The 22,510-nt window shown below is 45.7% G+C and overlaps 1 protein-coding gene across 1 annotated transcript; it reads right to left on the bottom strand.

The window, feature by feature from the left end:
- Window positions 1–2,556: 2,556 nt before the first annotated feature.
- On the bottom strand, window positions 2,557–20,792 carry DERL1 (derlin 1). Its single transcript, XM_028736219.2, has 8 exons — window positions 20,476–20,792; window positions 15,181–15,292; window positions 13,475–13,539; window positions 11,601–11,627; window positions 8,685–8,780; window positions 5,392–5,444; window positions 4,347–4,457; window positions 2,557–2,961 (listed from the first exon to the last, which is right to left on the bottom strand). The coding sequence occupies exons 1-8, from the start codon at window positions 20,626–20,628 to the stop codon at window positions 2,823–2,825; spliced, it is 756 nt and encodes a 251-aa protein (XP_028592052.1). The 5' UTR covers window positions 20,629–20,792; the 3' UTR covers window positions 2,557–2,822.
- Between the last annotated feature and the right edge of the window lie 1,718 nt (window positions 20,793–22,510).

Here is a 22,510-nt window from a genome sequence, read left to right as displayed (position 1 = left end):
GAGCCAAGCTACAGGTTCCCTTTAAAAACATGCTTGGTTCTTTGAGCATCAGCAACTGCTGCAAGCAGATGAGGGGTGTTGCTTTCCCCTTTCTGCTACCAGGGTTCAAGTGAGAAGCTGTGCAATGCAGGCTTAATAATGGTCCTTGTTGGCTACACAAGATTGGCAGGTCTCTTCAGCTGCGGCAGGGCTGCTGCCATTCAGCATTGGGGGAATGGATCTGCTAAAACAGTGCAAGAGATCTCTTAAATTAGAGCCATGCTACACCATTCAGAAGTAGTAGTATTTCCAACAGAGGCGGAGAACTGAATGAGTGGATTCCTCCACCTTCACAAAGACCCCAAAATATCCCTGGCTTTGGAATGCTAGCTTGCCAAGGAGCAATTCTTAAAGCTATGGAAAGCTATTCTTACTCCCTCTTCCCCTTCATGGAGTACTTCCTACATAAGAACATATTCAGAGCTGCGATTTCCCACCTACATTATGAAGTTGGCTGCACCTCGGGCTTAAAATGGATGCGTTGATTAGCTCTGTGATCAGTATAGCTATGGGGTTGCAGCTAATTAGATTTGACTCAGAGTAGACTCATCAGAATTAATGGACCCAAATTAGTCATGTCTGTTCATGGATTTCACTTTGGTTGTAATCCAGTGTTCCATTCTACAGAATGGTCTTTGGGAGAAACTCAGCTTTTTGTACAGACCAACCACAATACCTCACGCAATATAGAGACCAATTTCTCCTAGAATGCAAAGACAAAATCCCAATCCTTAGAAGTATTCACAATGAGATCCTGTTTTTAGAACCTGGGTTGGGGTAACATTCAAAATTTACACAGTATGAAAAGAGAACAAGCAGCCTTGGGCAAAGAACTGCATACACAGCTGAAACTTTTGCTTTCTGGTTTCGGTACAACTGTTCCCACTGCGGAAGAGGCAAGCCTAGAGTGCAATGTTAAGAAGCTGCTTGACTCTTTGCCAATGGAACCTGTTGTGTGAATGAACAGCAAGCAAAGCTATACTGTCACCGTGAACATGGGGACAGCCAATTCACAAAACCACCAGGATTAATTCATGACAATATGATATAGGACTTTGGGTTCCCACGTGCTACAAGCCAGAATTAATGACAAATACATTATGGCCTTGGGGAAATGCCATCTTTTTTATTACAAATATGTATTTTTAAATCAAGCAAGAGCCACCGGAAGGTTTATTACCATGAGGACACCGCTAAATGATTTCTTAATCTATACGTTTTTCCACTATCAAGACGCATAATTGCAAGGTTTCTGTTTTCCTCAATGAAGACTGCCGCAGTGGGTTCACACCTCTGGGAAAGCAAAATCTGGTGAAAATATCGCTCTCTCACCCACCCCACCCCACCCCAGTTGAGTAGACAAATATACACAGAGCAAGGATAGACAACACAATGCCCTCCAAATGCAGTTGGCCCTGATGAGGGCCCAACAACATCTCGAGGGTGCCCCATTGGCTACACCTTTGATGCATGGAGAAATATCAGTAGCAATTGCAACCCAAAGCATTCATAATCACTTCTACAGCACTTTCCATGTTTGCAGTGCTATGGAAAGAGTGCCTACTTTCCGCAGCTGGATGAAATGTTTTGCAGTCCCATTTTACAGGTGGGAACACAGGTAAGCACAACCTGGTGTGGTTTTCTTGGGGATGGGGGAGAGAAGGAGGAAGAGGGACAAACCAGCGGATTGGGAGGACAAGGTTAGGTCTGCTTTCTCCTCCCTCTATCCAAATATCTCCAGTGTCACCCCACATAAGACAGTCATCAGTCGTTTGATACCCATTACTCGTATTATAATCGAGCAGCTTAACTTGCAATGAAGGTTACTACTGAACATTCGCAGGTACCCAAATTTTCTTCCAGAATGAGAAATGTTGAAGCACCGGTTGGTCGGGAGTCTTGTTTGAAAGCACTAAATAATTTTTGCTAACCCTCCAACTTTGTTTTTCATGGCTTGCCTTCCCCATTACAAGATACAAACCCAAGCGTGATTACCTTACAGATTCCAAAGAACTGAGTTTTGTCTCGGTCCTATGCGTGTTATTTACTCGGAAGTAAGCCCCACCAAGTGAGTGTGTGCACAGGACTGGCATTAAAGTGCACCCAATCTACAGCTGAAGAGGCAGAGGCATTTAGATGGCCGCAGCAAAAATTTCCCAAGAGAGAGCTAGCACTCTGCCTCAGTGGCCTAGGTTCGCATCTCCTCCAGTCAAAACACATATCTGATGCCTTACACAGGAAATTTTAGGCTCTGTTCCTGCTAAATAAATACCAACAGTGTTATCAATACCCGAAGACCTCCTGCTAGTTAGTATTACAACAAACTCTGAAGTAACCCTTTTTTTAAACCAGTTACGGTGTTGGACAATTCTATGACCCAAGGAGTAGATTCTTACTGGACTCTGTAGGGCTCTTACACAAAGAAAGGCCTGAAATTCAGATGCAACAACATAAATTCACCTGAGGAGAGGTTGGTAAAAGAAAATACACTGTGCTAGACAATATTAAAAATGTGTGTTCTTTTTTTTTTTTTAATGGCAGCACTGAGTTGAGCACTATTCAACAGCCTGGAGTAAAATCTATCTTGTGCCTTCCGTTGTGTCATCTTCCACCAGGAACGAAAAGAAAAAGTTAAGATTTCTTAATGGGCCAGACCCAATTGCCCTCGAGCAAACCCAGTTCTTGAGTACACTCCTCAGTAGGAGCCATTCCCGTGAATGGTTGAAGATGTCCCGCACACATAAAAAGGAAAAAAAGAAGAAGAGAAAAAGCAGGAAGTTCTTTCACTGATCGCCCAGCCGGAAACCCTGGCCCCAGTTGTGTCTCCCTTCGCCCTGGCGGTTCTCTGCAGGCCTGCGCATGCTGGCGGGGGGCACCCCAAATCCAGAGACTCCTCCTCTCCTGTTCGGCAGCCAGTGGTACCTGGGGGGCCAAGCAAAAGAGCCGTTCAGAAATGCCTGGTCTTTCTGAAATCGGGACTAGTTCCAGCTTTGTGGCATTGTGCGTGTAGAATCTACACAGTAAGAGCTATAAGCTGGCCAAACAGCAAAATGATTGGATGACATATGGCTGAGATACTGTTCAATCCCACCCTGCCCCTTCAAGTGCAGTTTTAACCTAATTGGGACTGTTTTGGCAGACCCCCTAACAAGTCTGAAGCTCTTTTTGACAGTTTACATTCTTTTATCAAACACTCAGATCTCAAAAGCATTGCCCTTCCTAGCTTAGTGGGAGGGAAAGCATTGCATATTAATACATTAAAAGTAAAGGGACCCCTGACCATTAGGTCCAGTCGTGGCTGACTCTGGGGTTGCGGCGCTCATCTCGCTTTATTGGCTGAGGGAGCCGGCGTACAGCTTCCGGGTCATGTGTCCAGCATGACTAAGCCGCTTCTGGCGAACCAGAACAGCGCACGGAAACACCATTTACCCTCCCGCCGGAGCGGTACATATTTATCTACTTGCACTTTGACGTGCTTTTGAACTGCTAGGTTGGCAGGAGCAAGGACCAAGCAACAGGAGCTCACCCTGTCACGGGGATTCGAACCACCAACCTTCTGATCGGCAAGTCTGTGGTTTAACCCACAGCGCCACCTGCGTCCCTTATTAATACATTAAGAAGTGTTAAATGCCCCAGTTTAAAAATGAACGATCTGTCACATTTGGCAGCAACTGCAAATGTGTTACCTATGGGTTCCAGGAAGTGCTAGGCAGCTCTCTTAAGAGATACAGCAATTATTTCTCTCCTCGAAACGGTGTGGATGTATCCCACTCTTTGGCTTTGAACTGGCATAGAACCAATATGTTTTCTGAGAGAGAGAGATTGTGAGTATGTGTGCTTGCATCAAGGACTGGACAATATCTGGTTTTCAGCATTGTGATATCTGAACAGCTAAATATTGGTATATGCTGATATATCGCGATGTCTGAAATGTATCTCTGCTGCTGCTTCCTCCCATTAATTCAGAAAGACATTTTTTAGTAAGCATGTATAAGCCAGTTTAAGTTGAATTACTTGTTTTCAAACTTCATTTTACAAGTCTTCCCCCTTCCTCTTCGATTCATGGCTTCTAAAAGTTTTAGGTGAAAAGCTCTCCTTACTGGTTTCGCTGTCGGAGATGCATGCTCTGATAAATGTGGAAGACCCCATCATAGATCCAGCAAACTGGAAAAGCTTGCTTGGGTCACCTAAATTCTCTAGTTATCGCTGTTATAAACCCTTTTTTCAAATAGGATAACTCAAATGTTTCCTAATAAGCAATCTGATTTTCCTTTTAAAAACAGAGAAAACCTTTTAAAACAACTTACAGGAACTGAGGCGTTGATAGGAAATTTCTTCCTCCCAAGTCTATTGGATATTTAAACATTAAGAAAAAGTACAAGTGGCCAACCAGGTTGCCAATCAGCTCGTTGATGATACTGCAGGGAGAAGAGAATGGGGTCAACGTTGAACAATTCTGTAGTAAAGCATTTTCTGCTGCCGACCTGAAGGCAATCTATACACACCAAACCTTGGTTGCCCCAACATACAACCAAGGTGACTAAGCTGGGGCTAGAGGAAAGGGCAGCTTTGGGCTCCTATCCCTAAGAGGAGGAGGAGGAGGAGTTTGGATTTGATATCCCGCCTTTCACTCCCTTTAAGGAGTCTCAAAGCGGCTAACATTCTCCTTTCCCTTCCTCCCCCACAACAAACACTCTGTGAGGTGAGTGAGGCTGAGAGACTTCACAGAAGTGTGACTAGCCCAAGGTCACCCAGCAGCTGCATGTGGAGGAGCGGGGAATCGAACCTGGTTCACCAGATTACGAGTCCACCGCTCTTAACCACTGAACCACGCTGACTCTCCTGTATAGCAGCAAAATGCTCCTATATCGCTATACTCCTGTATAGCAGCAAAAAATGTACCATACAAAGCCACAACTCCTAGCAATTACCATGCTCAAAGGACAGGCTAAAAAATAAGGCAGACGGAAGAGTCAATCGGGCACAGGAAGTTCTTTCCCTTCCCGCATTCACCTTTTCTTTCAGAGAGGGAAGGACACAGGAGCCTGCTGCTCGTGCAGGAGGAACTGCAGCTTGAGCAGGGCTGGTACTATGGCGGGGACCTTTCGCCATGGAAATTGCTCCCTGAGAAACCTGCCAGTGAAGATCTGGAGGTTGGGTCAGTGGAAGAGCTGGGCAATGCAAGGGAAAGAGCGTCTCCTTGCCACTGCAAAAAAAGGCTACTGCATCCACACACATTCCTCTTAATTATCCAGATGTTTCAGATGTCCTTCGGGGTATGGAAGTAAGCCACATGTTACTGTAAGGACTGTATTTACTGTAATACAAAAATAGGTATTTGGGAATACTTACGAGCCTCCAATGATATAGTTGAATCCCAGGATAACCCACGGTAGATAGCATGCCTAGGACAACAAGAGCACATGCAAACTTGCTGTGAGCAAGGAAACTGAAGAGCGCAATTTAGTCTCCACCTCCTTCAGAATTCTCCAAATACAATTCCCCGACAAATATAGCTAGCTAAGTACATTATTGAGCATTTAATGTACAGGGGTTGCATCCAGTGCTGATGTTCCACTCAGACTTCCACTTGCACAACAGAGCATCCCGCTGCTCTGCTCATCTCTGAAGCCCACTGCACACCCTGAAAATCTGCTCCAGAGGGTGGGGTCCATTTTGCAGCATATTTGAGGAGCAAAGAACGGCAAAGTCAGTGGCTGGCTGGCTCTTGAGAGAGCAGGGTGCTGGACTAGGTGGGCTATTCGGCTGATCCAGCAGGCTCCAGTTGGATCAAACAGAGCTCTGCTCGCCTCACTGGAAACAACCCCATGGTTATTTCATGACGTAATAATAATTTATTATTTGTTTGTTTGTTTTAAAATAATATTTATTAGAGTTTCAAATAATACAAAAAACAAAACAGAAGAGAGAAAAAATTCAACCTTTACAATCCAAATTTTCAATAACTTTCTTTCCACAACTTCCCCTCACCTCCCCTTCTTGTATTCCATGTCCAAATATTTATCCAACAAGTTCTTATCCCTAAATTCTTAACCTTAATTTGTTATTATATTCAATTCAATTTATATATCAACTTTTAACTTATATACACCAATCATTTATGCTTAGAAACTTTTTCTAAGGTCGACCCAGTTTCCCTTCCACGAATTCCCCATTTTATAGTAATAACAACACAAAATTAAGAAAAAAGAATAGAAAAAATCAAACACCCTTTGGATTTCCAAACCCCACCCTCCCTTCCCCGGTTTCGATCCCTGAACCATTGTCCATTAGTCCATCTACTATCAGCCTGGCAACCTCACGTCTGAGGCCCTTAAATCTCTCTCAGTCCCTCTCTGCCGGTTTCTTTGGAAGTCCTTTATATTTAACACCAAGTCTCGGAGGGGCACTTAATAATTTATTATTTGTACCCCGCCCATCTGGCTGGGTTTCCCCAGCCACTCTGGGTGGCTTCCAACAAAGATTAAAAATACATTAAAACGTCACACATTAAAAACTTCCCTGAACAGGGCTGCCTTCAGATGTCTTCTAAATGTTAGGTAGTTGTTTATCTCTTTGACATCTGATGGGAGGGCGTTCCAGAGGGCGAGCGCCACTACCAAGAAGGCCCTCTGCCTGGTTCCCTGTAACTTGGCTTCTCGCAGTGAGGGAACCGCCAGAAGGCCCTTGGCACTGGACCTCAGCGTCCGGGCATAACGATGGGGGTGGAGACGCTCCTTCAGGTATACTGGACTGAGGCCGTTTAGGTCTTTAAATGTCAACACCAACACTTTGAATTGTGCTCGGAAACGTACTGGGAGCCAATGTAGGTCTTTTAAGACCGGTGTTATGTGGTCTCGGCGGCCGCTACCAGTCACCAGTCTAGCTGATATAGACGTTTCCCCCCTCAACTATGGAGGTTTTGCTCTATCTAGTCGGCGACATGTAATTCACATTTTAGAAGTACAGTACCTCTCCCTGGGTTGCAACATGCTATCAGGACACATTGCAGTTAAATGTCCTTCAGTGTTTATCCTCTATCCCAGTGTTTCCCAACCTTGGGCCTCCAGCTGTTTTTGAACTACAATTCCCATCATCCCTGACCACTGGTCTTGCTAGCTAGGGATGATGGGAGTTGTAGTCCAAAAACAGCTGGAGGCCCAAGGTTGGGAAACACTGCTCTATCCCTTGCGCTGGCACAAAATCTCTCTCCCAACTCTGCCTTTCCCTCCCATCCTGCATTGCCTTTGCGAATTTCTTCCTTGTCTGTACACCTCCTCATTGCATACCGGACAAGGATGACAAATCCCCTTCTCCAATCCTAACATTCCATGATAGCATAGCCCCCACAACTACCGTATTTTTCCCTCTATAACATGCAGATTTTTTCTCCTAAAAAGGAAGGGGAAATGTCTGTGCGTGTTATTGAGCGAATGTGTGGTCCCTGGAGCCAAATGGCAAAAAAAATCAGGCAAAAATCAAATCGCAAGTCACAGAGAAGGGAAACCTGAAAAGAGGAAGCAGCTGCTTTCCTGCATTCTGCCTCAGGGTCTTACTGTCCACCCTCCTCTGTTTCCTTGCTGTGTTTGCTCAAACGGAACAAAGAGCAGGGAAAGCCCCTCCCCTCCAGGCAAGCAGAGGGGAAAGCAGAGTGTCGTCTCTGTGCTCCGCTGCTGAAAACATACAGGAGGGAGAGAGAGAGAGAGAGAGCGCTGGCTGGCTTGGGTGGGTAGGTGAGGGAAAACTTTTGCCTTCCTCCTCCCTCCCGTTATACCCCTCTCCTGCATTCTTAGCCAGCTGCTTCTCTGCACACCCCTCTTGTGCTCCTTGTCCATTCTGTGTTTTTCCTTCCCTCCCCACTTAAAATGTGGTTATAAAGCATGGATCCACATGGATCCTCAGGATCTTTGCATTGGGTCACCCCAAATTCACCATCAGATCACATAGCATGTCCATGGCTACAGCCTGCCCCCCAAAAATCACGCACCCACTGTTGTCTGGGGCTGCAATGGTGCAAAAATGTGGTTACAAAACATGGATCCACATGGATCCTCAGGATCTTTGCATTGGGTCAGTCCAAATTCACCATCAGATCACATGTCTGTGGCCACAGCATGAAGCACAAAAATGATACATCCACTGTTTCATTCAGAATGTTTTTTCCCTTGTTTTCCTCCTCTAAAAACGATGTGCGTGTTATGGTCAGGTGCGTGTTATAGAGCGAAAAATACGGTACATATCTGACAGCCAAGAGAAAGCATGGCAATCTCACATGAGGTGGCTAGTACCATCAAGGAGGTAGGTAGAGGTCAAGGAGCTCTGCTACAAGGCCATGCCTGGCTGCAGCATCGCAAGGTGTTTCTAGAGCATACAATGTGGTATAAAGACATTGCCATCTCACACATGGGTCTACGTCCCTTGCGGCCAAGGCACATGATATCAACTCCGAGGCTACCCTGCAGAAAGGCTTAGAAGTGAAACACCTTTAGTGGCAGCAAAAGAGCTCCTCTGATGCCAGTATCCCTTTAAGAATCTGGAAGGGACAAGTAGTCACAGGGGGGAACTGTCTCCCTTCCTCAATGAGCGAGCAGTTCCTTTGATATGGGCAGAAGGCTTGAGGAAAGGGGAAAGCCCTTTGGCCTTACCTTAAACCGTGTCCCAAACCAAAATGTCACTATCATGTCTCTGTTCAGCTGGGCCCAAACGTAAAGTACGGACATGATCAAGGGAATCATCAACAGCTACAAGGGAAGCAAGAGAATGAAGAGACAAAAAGATTGAGATTCAGTACAGGAGACCTAAGCAACTGCAGAATGCTCAGAATAAAAATAAACGCAGAGGCCTGTTTAGTGCTCTCTCGAATTTGCACATAATTTCAAACCTGGATTTAATATTATGGAAACAAGACTCTGGCGCGCGTCTCCTCCCCACTCCTGACATGGTTGCACAGGGGAGTTTGAAATCTCTGCCTTCTGTTTTTGATTAACTGCAGCATGTCACTTGAATTTGAGAACTGGTTATAACCTTGAGTTGTTATCACTAACTATAGTTACAATTATCCATAGCTTAGAGTTCAGCCAACACACTAAGCTGTGGTTCATATAAAACAGATGAAGAAGTTTCTGATCTTCTAACAGCTGTGCCAGAGCAAGCAGGAGAGAGAGCACAGAAGCCCAAAGCTTGCTGTGGCTCTTTCATGGATGCTTGCCACAGAAAGGTCTCTCCACACCTGACAGCACATCGTCATTAAGAAAATGTTTTAGAAAGGCATTTTTCCTCTTTGCCCCAGGCTCCCTAATTTAAGATCCGCCAAGCAGAAAGCAGCCTATCACCAGACAGGACAGCATGCCGGGGCGTGAGAAATCTGGTTTTGCTGCCTGTCCCAGATAGCAAATACAAAGGCCTGTTGTCAAGATCAGTCAAACCACAATACGTGGCTTGTGGCCTGCCTTCAGCTTAGTGGGTCACAAGTGATGAAGGATTGGTGCACAGAGAAATACTTGGTTCCTAGCCTTCTTTATTCCTAGAATTAAGTCCCACGGATTTTGCCGCCATCTCACCAAGTGTATTTTCCATGGAAATATACCTTGGATCGCAGCCCTCGAGATTACAGGAGTCTGCTCAAATTATAGAAATAAAAATAGGCTTTAAAATTAAGTCCAGCTATCCCCTCCTGATTCTGCACTGACAGAACTGAGCACAAACAGGGGGCTTGCAGGTTTTTAGGCCTCCTCATTCATAACATCCGTGTTGGTTCTTGCGTAATGAGTTCCATCGCAAGAAAAAATGGTGTTGATTTACTTTCAACAAGATCTTTTTAAAAAGCTAATGTGACCGAGAGATGTGATTGTGCAATTGGCAAGGACAGTTTGACAGAGGTGTCAGCACCAGGCTTGCTTAATTACCTGAAAGTTATATTACACACACACACACACACACACACACACACACACACACACACACACAAAAGTCTTAGACAATGAAGGCTGACTGGCTATTTTAGATGCAAAGTTAAATACGATTCTTCTCTGCAGTGCAAAATGATACATGCATTTGGGAGAACTGGGCACGAGTGGCTTAGAAGGGCCTGAGATGGAAACCCTCAGAGAGAGCGGGGAGAGGTTGGGCCCGATGCAGCTGGCGAGGAGTTCACAGATACGATCCCAAGAGGTGCTCTTATGAAACTCCCAGGAAATGTTTCAGCCTCAAAGTCTCACAGTGGAAACGTAATCAAAAGCAGGAATGCACACATCTCCCTCTTTCTGGAAATCAAAAGGTCTTATAGCTCCTAGAGCCCAAATATGGGATTCTGAGTTTGAGAAGAACAGGGTGCAGTTGGAAACTCTGCCTGAAGCTCCAGGCGCGTCTCGGAAGTTCTCCTTCCTACAAAGGGCAAAGGCTTTACGGCAGCTTCAGCTGAAATTTGGCTGAAAAGGAATGCACCTACAACTCACTGTTGACATTGGTAAGACTGCTTATCGTCTGGCTAACAGGCATAGAATGCATTCAAGGGGTATGATGTGGTTTATCATCATTACACCAGCGATGGAAAACTGGCAGTTTCCACATATTGCTGGACTCCCCAACTCCCATCAGTCACAGTCAGCACAGGCAATGATCAGGGACAATGCGGGTTGTAGTCATCTGGGTGGTCAGAGGTTCCCAACCCTACGTTACATGAATAAGCCTTAAGCCTGTGTAATTTCTCCTTCCAAAGCATGCCTGTGAGATCAGAAGCCCTGGCCCCTATTTCCACTGTCCAATGCCTAATCTGCGGTCAGCTTCCTAAACCTGCTTCTTTCAGTCACACCACAGAGAAAGCACAATACACCCTGTGTGGACACGATGCAAAATTGCAGTTAGATAAGAACAGAAGGGAAAGCTTCCAATCTCTCCTTGCAGCTGCATGAGAGGAGCGGGGGAGCCGAAGAGACACATCCACAAAACAGGTATGCCAGAAATGGGCTGCAAACCTTCTGTGGTGGGAGGGGAGAGCTATATATCAATGGTGGTTGGCTCCAGAGGCGAGAAGTAGGCAGATCGACTAATGTAAAATTTACCTTTGAACAGTAGACAAAACACCCACCCACACCCCTTTCTCTGTCCTCCAGGCAAACATGAAACATTATCAGTGTTCAAGGGCACCTTTCAATGCAAAGCAAGGCCAATCGTGTGAGAGACAGACAGACAGACTTGGGGAGGGTGTGGTTGGGGAATGTTCTGAGAGAGATGGAGGGTCGCAGCAAGGTATTGTTAAAACCTGAATGCAGCCATTTTCTCTTCGGGTTATTTCTCCTACAGTTTTGCACTTGGGTATCAGCAGAAAATTCACACCAAACTTGCTGAACAGGAATGCGGAGTGTTTTGCTCAGTGCTCTTTCAGGTGTTCAGAAACACAAACTGACCCTTTTTCTCCCTGCCAGCACACTGGTTTAGATGGGAGAGTATTGAATGCACAGTACACATAATCCACTCTGATCTGATCCATATGAATTCTGTACAAGTAGATGAAAGACCTGGCGCTTTAGAAGCCAGGTCGCTTTGAAAACAGACGTGCTTACCTGCATATTCATTGCCAAACCAGTAATCTTTCATTGTTTCACTAAGGAAAACCAAACTAAAACAGAAGACAAGAAGCGCAACCTTGTGATGAGGCACATTTAACTCAAGGGACTAAAAGAGCTGGACAGAATCTGTCTGGAAACCCCCAGCATGGCTTTGAAACAGCCTGTGGAAATATTGCTGGTGAGAGAGCAAGTGAATCAGTACAGTGCAGAAGAAAAGGTTCTGTTAGCCGGACATACTAGACACTGCCATTACTGTTCTGCAGGCAAGCTTCAATGGACTCAAATGCAACCAAGGATATGCCTGCTCCCCTCTCACCTCTCCTCCGGCAGGACCAGGAGGAAGACTTCTGCAAAGTTTAGTTCTGCTTTCAAAGAATCCCATCTTAGCATTAGGTACAAATGAGATATCCTGGTGTAACACAGTTGCCAAATCTGAAGCTGCCACTGTTAAACCATTAGTCATTTTAAGCCAGGAGTACTGTTCTTTTACAGAATGCAAAGCCAAGATTCCTCGAAAGCTAAACTCAACTTGGCAGAAGTCCTTCCCCTAGCTACACAAGAAGCGGACAGGCACAGGCCCAACACTTCACTCTAAGCTCATTAAGGCTCAGCCACTCAATCAGGGTTTAGTACAGGGCCAGTGATGCCATATTATAAAACTATTTATACAGCATCTTTCTGAGGGTTTTTTTTACTTGCAATCCTTACAACTATTCCTACACGTACAGACAAACACAAAGCCACCAGATATCAAGGAGATAAAGAACTACACAACATTTAGAAGACATCTGAAGGCAGCCCTGTATCAGGAGGTTTTTAATGCTTGACGTTTTACTATGTTTTTATATGTGATGGAAACTGCCCAGAGTGGCCAGGGAAACCCAGCCAGGTGGATGGGGTATAAATAATAAAATTATTATTAATAATTACCGTATTTTTCGTCCTATAGGGCGCACCGGCCCATAGGACGCACCTCGTTTTTTGGGGGGAAATGAATAAAAAAAATTGTGCACACCTGGCCGAAGCATGGGGAGCCCTCCGGAGGGCGCCCCGTGCTTCGGGCTGCAGGCTGCTGCCCCAAGCCTTGCGTGCCCGGCGGGACCTCCCGCCAGGCTTGCAAGGCTTACGGATAGCTTCCTGAAGCCTGGAGAGCTAGAGGCATCGGTGCGCACCGACCCCTCTCACTCTCCAGGCTTCAGCGAAAGCCTGCATTCGCCACATAGGACGCACACACATTTCCCCTTCATTTTTGGAGGGGAAAAGTGTGTCCTATGGGGCGAAAAATACGGTATCATAGTGCAAAAGGGGCAGAAAGGAGTGAAGCAGATTAACTTGACTAAACACAGGCTTTGACCTGTAAAGCCTTAAATGGTTCAGGACCACAATAGCTCAAGAACCGCCTCTCTCCATATGAACCAACCCAGACTCTGTGATCATCACCTGAGGCCCTTCTTCGTGTGCTCCCTCCACAAGAGGACCACTACACGAGAACGGGCCTTTTCTGCGGTGGCTCCCCATTTGTGGAATGCTCTCCCAAGGGAGGCTCATTTGGCGCTGCCAGGCGAAAATATGACCCTTCGGCTGATTAAACAATCTATGGCCTTTTGAATGTGTTTGTGGGAGGGCGGGTATTAGGTTCTGTTTTTTATTATATATTTTGTGTTCTTGTTTTGTATTTTTACGTTATGAACCGCCCTGTGATCTTCAGATGAAGGGCGTTATACAAATTTAATAAATTCTACTACAACTACTAAGGCCATGCAGTGGATGCGTGACTGAACACAGGTGAGGACCACACACCCCACTCCCACCCCTCTGCAGAACTCAAACATGCCAAAATGTTGCTGTAGCAAATAAAAAAAGGATACAACTATGCAGATCCAATTAAAGAGAAGCATGAACATATAGTCGGCGGGTCTTCCATCGAAAGCGCCTGTTAACAAAAGAGTGGCGTTAGAGCGAGCTGAAACCCTGGCAGTTGTTTTGCATTGTTCCCCCCAGAGACACTGGGTGGATCTTAAGGGCTATGATTATATTGCACGACACAACTGCAGCTTTCGTTCAGAGGAAGAAACGAGAGGCTGCTCCGTTTCAGGAGCCCGCAGGAAGAGTCAGGGAAGGTTTTTCTTCCACTTAAGAAATGCTTGGGGGAAAAACTGGCTGTTTTAATAGACACGAAATATCTCATCTCCACATTTGGGGAGAGGAAAGCCTCTTTATTCAATATGGGTACCAGCTTTGGATCTAGCATTATTTTTCTGCAAAAAATACAGGAAACAACGCTGCGGTGCATCTTTGAGGTACAATCATACCTTGGAAGTCAAACGGAATCCATTCGACTTCCAAAACGTTCAAAAACCAAATCGAGGCTTCCGGTTGGCTGCAGGAAGCTCCTGCAGCCAATTGGAAGCCACGTCAGACATTTGGCTTCCAAAAGAACGCTAAAGAACAATCACTTCCGGGTTTGCGGTGTTCGGGAGCCAAAGCTCCAGGGCGTTTGGAATCCAAGGTATGACTGTACCAGTGAATTCAGACCACAGAGGAATAGGACAGCAGCCTCAAAACAGGACCTTGATTCAAAATAACCAGCCTCCATTTTCCTCTCATTCCCAAAACCCTCACAGGACAAGTGTCTGAGCATGCCCCCAAGACTAGCATTGCACGCACACACACACTTGAATTTTCATTAACCTCCCATGGGTCCAGACTATCATGGGTACTCTGCCCAGGAACCTATCCCACTAGAGGGGAGAGGCTGTTTTCACAAATTCTGCTTGCAGCCTCATGCCCCTCAGAAAGCTGCTCCAGAAGGTGACAGCTAGGAGGCAGTGCTAAGGGCTGCACAAAGAATTGGTGGAAGTTTGGATGCAACCCTGCGAGTTCTGCATCTTAGCAAGATGAGATTCTCACAGCTCCATTGACAGAGCCCCTGCCTTGCATGCATAGGGTCACAGATTCAATGTCTGGCATCTCCGGGTAGGGCTGGGAGAGTCCCTCTGTTTTAAATCCTGGACAGCCACTGCCAGTCAGTGCAGACAGCTTGATGGACCAAGGCCTTGACTCAGTATAGGGCAGCTTCTTATGTTCTCCTATATGCATCCGAATTACAGTGGTGCCTCGCAAGATGAAATTAATTCATTCCGCGAGTTTTTTCGTCTTGCGATTTTTTCGTCTTGTGAAGCACGGTTTCGGAAAAGTTTTGGAAAAGCTTCAAAAATCACCAAAGTCTTAAAAAACCTCAAAAAAGGCTACCACACCGCGTTCTATGAGTTGCTCCTCTAAGTCAAGTCGCAACTGTATTAACGGTTTTAAGAAAAAGGAAACAAACTTGCAAGACGTTTCCATCTTGCGAAGCAAGCCCATAGGGAAAATCGTCTTGCGAAGCAACTCAAAAAACCAAAAACCCTTTCGTCTTGCGAGCTTTCCGTCTTGCGAGGCATTTGTCTTGCGAGGTACCACTGTAGCATCTATCTCCACAAGATGGACCCAGAAGGTTATAAAAGAAAATGGAAAGCAACTAGTGCCACTGAATGTGAAAACTAAACAGTATGTTATATATTCGATGTTACGTTACCTGTTTCTAATCGTGATGAATACTGATACAAAAAATATAAGTTCACCAGGTAAAGAAACCCCGTTCCTGGGCCGACCGGAAAATAGAAGGTTGCTGTGATTGGCCTCCAGATCTGTTCAAATGTTTCAAAGAGAGAGTATGAATTCAGAGGTTTATTACAGTGAAACAACTGAGAGTCTTGTGGCACCTCAACTACTGACAAATTTATTATGGCATAAGCTTATCAACTCCACATGATGCATGGCATGCAAGCCTCACTTGACTAGCATATACACAGATGGGAGAGAAATGTAGGGGAGTGAAGTCAGAGTAACAATCATTTAAGACAAGAGCTTTGCAAACTGTGTGCTGCGACATGTTAGTATGTTGGCTGCAGTTTGTACATGTGTTGTGCGAATGCTCCCCATGCTCCTCCAGGGGCTGGACAGGGGTTAGTTAAACCTCCAGCTTGCTTGTAAAACTGAATTACTGTGTCGCAAAATGATGCACGTCTAAAAAGTATGTCAGCAAGGTGAAAAGTTTGGAAAGCTCTGATCTAAGAGAATGGCAGTACACAAGTAACTTCTCCTTGGAGGACCCAAATTTATACATGCTATAGAAATGAAGTACAGTGGTACCTCGGGTTACATACGCTTCAGGTTACAGACTCTGCTAACCCATAAATATTACCTCGGGTTAAGAACTTTGCTTCAGGGTGAGAACAGAAATCGTGCTCTGGTGGTGCAGCGGCAGCAGGAGGCCCCATTAGCTAAAGTGGTGCTTCAGGTTAAGAACAGTTTCAGGTTAAGAACAGAACTCCAGAACGAATCAAGTTCTTAACCCGAGGCACCACTGTAATGTATTTCTATGAGGGTGGTTTATTTCATATATATAACAGCATTTAAATAACACTTAATATTTCAAAAATCTCGAAGCAGTAGGTAGCTACGTCCCCAATGCTATATTGTAGGATTTGCACAAGCATCGCCTGTCTTTACACAAAAAATAGACCACATCTCCACCTGTTCTAGCGAACTCCCTGCCTATGACATTTCCAGCCCTGCTAACTCTGAGTAGCAACAGCCGCCACAAAAAATAGCCTTGCCACAAGGGGCTGACCATGCTTGCATTTCTGACAAAGAAAAAAGTCATCCACTTACAGTGAGGGGGGAAAGTATTTGATCTCCTGCTAAATTTGCCCGTTTGCCCTCTGACAAAGAAATGACCAGTCCATAATTTTAATGGTAGGTTTATTGTAGCTGTGAGAGACCGAATAACAACAGGAAAACCCCCAGAAACCCAGAAGACAAAAGTCAGAGATTGATGTGCATTATAATGAGTGAAATAAGTATTTGATCCCTTTGCAAAAGATGACTTAGTACTTGGTGGAAAAGCCCTTGTTGGCAATTACAGAGGTCAGACGTTTCTTGTAGGTGGCCACCAGGTTTGCACACGTCTCAGGAGGTATTTTGTCCCACTCCTCTTTGCAGATCCTCTCCAAGTCAGTAAGATTTTGAGGCTGATGTGTAGCTACTCGAACATTCAGCTCCCTCTACAGATTTTCGATGAGATTAAGATCTGCAGACTGGCTAGGCCACTCCAGGACCTTAATGTGCTTCTTCTTGAGCCACTCCTTTGTTGCCTTGGCCGTGTGTTTTGGGTCATTGTCATGCTGGAATACCCATCATCGACCCATTTTCAATGCCCTGGCTGAGGGAAGGAGGTGCTCACCCAAAATTTGACGATACATGGTCCCGTCCATTGTCCCTTCGATGCGGTGAAGGTGTCCTGTCCCCTTAGCAGAAAAACACCCCCAAAGCATAATATGTGCCCCTCCATGTTTGACGGTGGGGGTGGTGTTCTTGGGGTCGTAGGCAGCATTCCTCCTCCTCCAAACACAGCGAGTTGAGTTGATGCCAAAGTGCTCGATTTTGGTCCCATCTGACGACAACACTTTCACCCAGTTCTCCTCTGGGTGATTCAGATGTGCATTGGCAAACTGCAGACGGGCCTGTACATGTGCTGTCTTGAGCAAGGGGACCTTGCGAGCTCTGCAAAATCTCAGTCCTTCACAGCTTGGAGTGTTACCAACTGTTTTCATGGTGAGTATGGTCCCAGCTGCCCTGAGATCATTGACAAGTTCCCCCGTGGACAGCTCTTTGGTCTTGGTCATGGTGGCTACTTTAGAATCTGCTGGATTGATTGCTTCTGTCGACAGGTGTCTTTTGTACAGGTACTGTAACGAGCTGGGATTACAGGTAAGATCTCTCGCTTATAGCAGGTGCTTCTAATCTCAGCTCGTTACATACAGTGAAGATGCCAGGTAGCCTGACATCTGGCTGGTTGATAAGGGATCAAATACGTATTTCACGTCGTGAGATCTCGGACGTGAGATCTCCAGGCTGATAGTAGACTAAGACTGATGGACGTTTGTTGGGGATTGAAACCGGGAAAGGGGGGGGGTGAAGTTTGGGAATCCAAAGGGTGCATAATTACAACCTGTTTTTGTTCTTACTTTGTTTTGTTATTTGTATGAAAATTGGGGAATTCGTGGAAGGGAATTTAGGTCGACTTTAGAAAAAGGTTTTAAGAATGAGCACTGGTGTATAAATATTGATGTCTATAAGGCAAAATTGTTTTTTTAAAATGAACTAAATATAAAAAGGTCAAAAATTAGGGATAAGAACTTGTCGAACTAACAATTTGAATTGGAATACAAGAAGGGGAGGTGTGGGGAAGTCAGGGAAATATGTTATAGAAAAATAAGGATTGTGAACTTTATGTGTTTTTAAAATTTTCTGTTTTTTCTTTTTTGATTTTTTTAATGTATTAAAGTGGAAAATTTCAATAAATATCTTTTTTAAAAAAAACAAATACATATTTCACTCATTATAATGCACATCAATCTCTGACTTTTGTCTTCTGGGTTTCTGGGGTTTTTCCTGTTGTTATCCTGTCTATGACATTCCTTCTTTTGGATGCCTCCTTGAGCTCCTTCTCTTCTCAAGATCTTCCTGAGCATTTTGATCAGGGAGATGATAGCAGGTCCCCAGTACTAAATTATTCTTGGGGTCCAATATCACCACCTAACAATTCTGTGGTGGAGTCTGCCCCTTTTGGGATTTCAATCTCACGGGACTCTGTGTCCTCTTTGACATGCAGAGTGACACTACCTCCAGAACACCCTTCTCTGCCCTTCCTATAGAGTCCAGATGCGGAGACAACGGTGTGCTACCATTGCCCACTATGCCCAATACATCTATTCTCTCTTTTAAAACCAAGCATTCCAGCTCATCCATTCTGGCTTGGAGGCTTCTATAATTAACAAATGAACGTCTATTCATGATCTCTGTTTCCAAACATATCTGGCACATGCATTTTATCCTACTTTACTTTGGCCTCTTTGAATTCCTATAATGTCCCCCTTGCACGATACAGCATGTTCATCCTTGCATATTCCAAACCAGCTGTTCCTCCAGTGACCAACTTAAAAGCTGCTCTGTTACAATGCTAACTTTAAGAACCAAGTTCTTCCCTCGTTCAATGAAGCCTGTCCCTTTCATAGAAGCCTATATAGTTCTATAATGTTTCCTCAGTGCCTAACAAATCCAGATCCTTGTCTCACAAACACATTGAGAACGTTTAGCTGGCCATGTATGTAGGGTGAGTAACATTTCAGAGAGCACCACCTTGAAGGTGTTCTATTTATGGTTGCTTTAAGATGGTGATCCTGTAGGCCTAGCAAAGGCCAGATGGAAACCTATTCTGCCCTGGCCTCCTCACCCTATTAATGGAACTGTTACCTTGACATTTCAATACTAGGGCAAAGGGACTTTGTTAGCCCAGGCTCCCCCTCACTTGTAGAGCAAGTGCTGCGCCCATGAACAAGCATCACATGCCTGCTTTCCTCCTACCATCTTGGAAGCAAAAAACAATAACCTAACAAACAAACAAACAAACAAACCAGAAAGCCTTCTGTCATACAGTGGTGCCCCGCAAGACGAATGCCTCGCAAGACGAAAAACCCGCAAGACGAAAGGGTTTTCCGTCGCGGAGGCACTTCGCAAGACGAATTTCCCTATGGGCTTGCTTCGCAAAACGAAAACATCTTGCGAGTCTCGCCATTTCCCCCCCCGCTTTTCCCCTTTTCCAAAGCTGCTAAGCCGTTAATAGCCTTTTAACAGCTTAGCCGCTAAGCCGCTAATAGCGCTAAATCGCTAATAGCGCTAATCCGCTTAGCCGCCAACGGGGTTGCTTCGCAAGACGAAAAAACCGCTAGACGAAGAGAATCGCGGAACGGATTCTTTTCGTCTTGCGAGGCACCACTGTAGTTCCTTATTATATCCAAACTAGAAAATGATTAAGCATAATGGTTTCTGTTCAAACCAAGATGCTGACACTAAACTCTTGGCTTCATATACTGTATTGTTCACTCATCTGCACACAAAAAGGGGGTAAAGTGGCTGCACACAAAGTACAGTGGTACCTCGGGTTAAGTACTTAATTTGTTCCGGAGGTCCGTTCTTAAATTGAAACTGTTCTTAACCTGAAGCACCACTTTAGCTAATGGGGCCTCCTGCTGCTGCCGCGCTGCTGCTGCACGATTTCTGTTCTCATCCTGAAGCAAATTCTTAACCCGAGGTACTACTTCTGAGTTAGCGGAGTCTGTAACCTGAAGCGTATGTAACCCGATGTACCACTGTAACAATGTTTGATTTTGAGTTATTGATGATGTTCAAGCTTCCAGATGTGGCGAATGAGTTTCAGGACTTACTGTGGGAATTTGAACCCGTGATGGTAAAGACCTAAACATTCCCCACTAAACCCGTGGTAGTGTGCTTTGCTTTCAGAAAAGAGGCAGGAACTCCTGGGCTCAAAACAAGGCACCTTTTCACAGCTCCTCACCCATTCCCGTTTAAGAAGGGAGGGAGCAAGCGAATGAAGAAACCCCTTACAAGTGGTGTCCCATCCCCGCAACAAGTGGCCATGACACAGCACTGACACTTCCCGCGTGGCTCCCTCGGGTGGCACAAGGGGTCAGTGCGCCTGGCCGTCAACCAGAAAGTCGCTGGTTCGAGCCCAGCCAGGGACGGCGGTAGGCAGCTGTCCTGCATCGCTGGGAGGGGGCTGGGCTAGATGAGCCCTGGGGATCCCCTTCCAACTCCCTGCGATCCATTGACAACCAGCGCTGCCGAGCCCCACGCCGTCTCCCAACAACTACAACTCCCGGCATGCAAAGCGCAGCGCCGCGGGTGATTCTGAAGCGCCAGGCTCGCGCCGAGCATGCCGGGAGTTGCAGTCCGCCCACTCGCTTACCTGGAAGCGGTTGATGAAGGCCTCGGGCCACAGGAAGAGGTAGAAGGGGCTGATGAGGCCTAGCTTGCCGACGAGGGGGACCGCGATGGCGCCGGCGAACCAGTAGCGGGTGATGAGCGGGATGCTCCGGAACCATTCCCCGAGGTCCGACATCTCCCCTCCGCCGCCGGTCTAGCCGCTGCGAGGCCTGGGCGTCTGGGGCCTTCCGCTGCCCGACGCGCTCTCCGGAGCTGCTCCTATGACAGCCAAGCCGCGGGAGGTGGGGCGGTGGGAGGGGCCCGCCTTCCTCCGACGTGGCCGCGCCGAATTCGGCCGAGCAACGGCCGCTTCCGGTTTCCGCCTTTTTCTCTCTCGGAGGAGGGGCGGGGCGGAAGGAGCGTCGCCGGAAGTTCCGGCTCTTAAAGGGACAGCGGGCGCCGTTTCTCACCCCTGTTTACCAATACACGTGGGAGCGTGTTGGGGGGAAATATAGAAACGCGGAAGTAAACATACAGAGGCTTGAATTTGTTTATCCTGATCCCAAGTCACCCCTGTTTGCTGCAAGCCGCGGCACGAATGTTCAATAAGTGCGCTTTATTTAAATGCCAATTTCAAGATTATAATTTCCCAGACTGGCTTACTAGTATCAGAGGGAACAAAATAATTTTTATTTTTTTTAATTCCTTTCCGTAGCACCGTAGAGACCAACTATGTTAGTTATTGGTATGAACTTTCGTGTGCATGTTACTGGAAGGAATTTTTTAATTTAATTTTATTTATTTTGTTTTGTTTCGACTACGGCAGACCAACACGGCTACGTACCTGTAATTAGTATCAGATGGGTGTGTGACACTTTAATTGTAGTGCATTAGTTTTTCTCTCTCTAAGCCGATCTGGATGAATATAAATATTTAAAACATTTTGAGGGTGTGTGTGTGTGTGTATATATATCTATATATATGTGTGTGTGTGCGTGTGCGTGTATATATATATATATATATGTATATGTATATGCGTGTGTGGGTGTATATATATATATGTGTGCAGGTTTTGGTGTCCTCGGGTGTCTTCCCGTGTAAAAGTTGGGGTGTCTAGGCGACGTTTCGACGAGGTCTCACTCGTCATCTTCAGGCTGGTGCTTTCGGCTTCTTGTTACTGGAACAGAGCAGGATCTCAGTGTTTGAGTTCCTATAAATACTGTGAGGAGGTGTGGTGTATAGCCTCCAATGTTCTGGGCCGAGAGGAAGTTCCCAGGCTAGTGTGTCTTTTCTTCTTTTGTTCCTTAATTGCTTGAGGGATATCTTGAGTGATTAATATCTTGAGTGATTCCTTAATTGCTTGAGGGATATCTCGGCCCAGAACATTGGAGGCTATACACCACACCTCCTCACAGTATTTATAGGAACTCAAACACTGAGATCCTGCTCTGTTCCAGTAACAAGAAGCCGAAAGCACCAGCCTGAAGATGACGAGTGAGACCTCGTCGAAACGTCGCCTAGACACCCCAACTTTTACACGGGAAGACACCCGAGGACACCAAAACCTGCATTCCTATACCCGTGAAAATCTACGAAAGCATATATATGTGTGTATACATATATGTGTGTGTGTATTATCCAGAGCTTACATGACACTTAACCGCAAATCTAGGGTTGCCATACTTCAAAAAGTGTAATTCCTGACACCCGCAGAGTTGACCTTTTTTAAGGAAACCACCAGCGTTGTTGAACTTTTGGGGGAAAACCTCAGCTACAAATAGTGGTTTTAAGCTTCTGGAGCTGTTTCCTCTGCTTTTTCCACCACATTGTAATACATCTTGAGTTTTCCCTGACATTTTTCCAATTCCGCAACATTTCCCTGACCCCATTTTTACACCCGAAAGACATGACATGTCAGGATTTTTCGTGACGTGTGGCAAGCCTAGCAAATCTCTACCCCTGCGTGGATACTGGGCCCCTCTTGAATCTCTACCTACCACAATGCATTTTTTTTAAAGGCGCATGAACAGACTTCCAAGAGAGATTGTGGACTCTCCTTGCTTAGAGGGAGGGTTATC

Source organism: Podarcis muralis, chromosome 8 (assembly GCF_964188315.1).
Source record: "Podarcis muralis chromosome 8, rPodMur119.hap1.1, whole genome shotgun sequence".
In the NCBI taxonomy this organism is placed as follows: Eukaryota; Metazoa; Chordata; class Lepidosauria; order Squamata; family Lacertidae; genus Podarcis; species Podarcis muralis.
The sequence above is the reverse complement of the archived record's forward strand: the minus strand, read 5'-3'. Positions and strand labels throughout refer to the sequence as shown.

What these genes read in the sequence shown, in the direction of transcription:
- DERL1 (XM_028736219.2), bottom strand. Translation starts at nt 20,628, where the DNA reads ATGTCGGACCTCGGGGAATGGTTCCGGAGCATCCCGCTCATCACCCGC. An exon ending in CCTTCATCAACCGCTTCCAG is followed by an intron (nt 15,293 to 20,475) that starts GTAAGCGAGTGG and finishes ACATTTGAACAG; the next exon opens with ATCTGGAGGCCAATCACAGC. An exon ending in GTTTGGCAATGAATATGCAG is followed by an intron (nt 8,781 to 11,600) that starts GTAAGCACGTCT and finishes CTTCCCTTGTAG; the next exon opens with CTGTTGATGATTCCCTTGAT.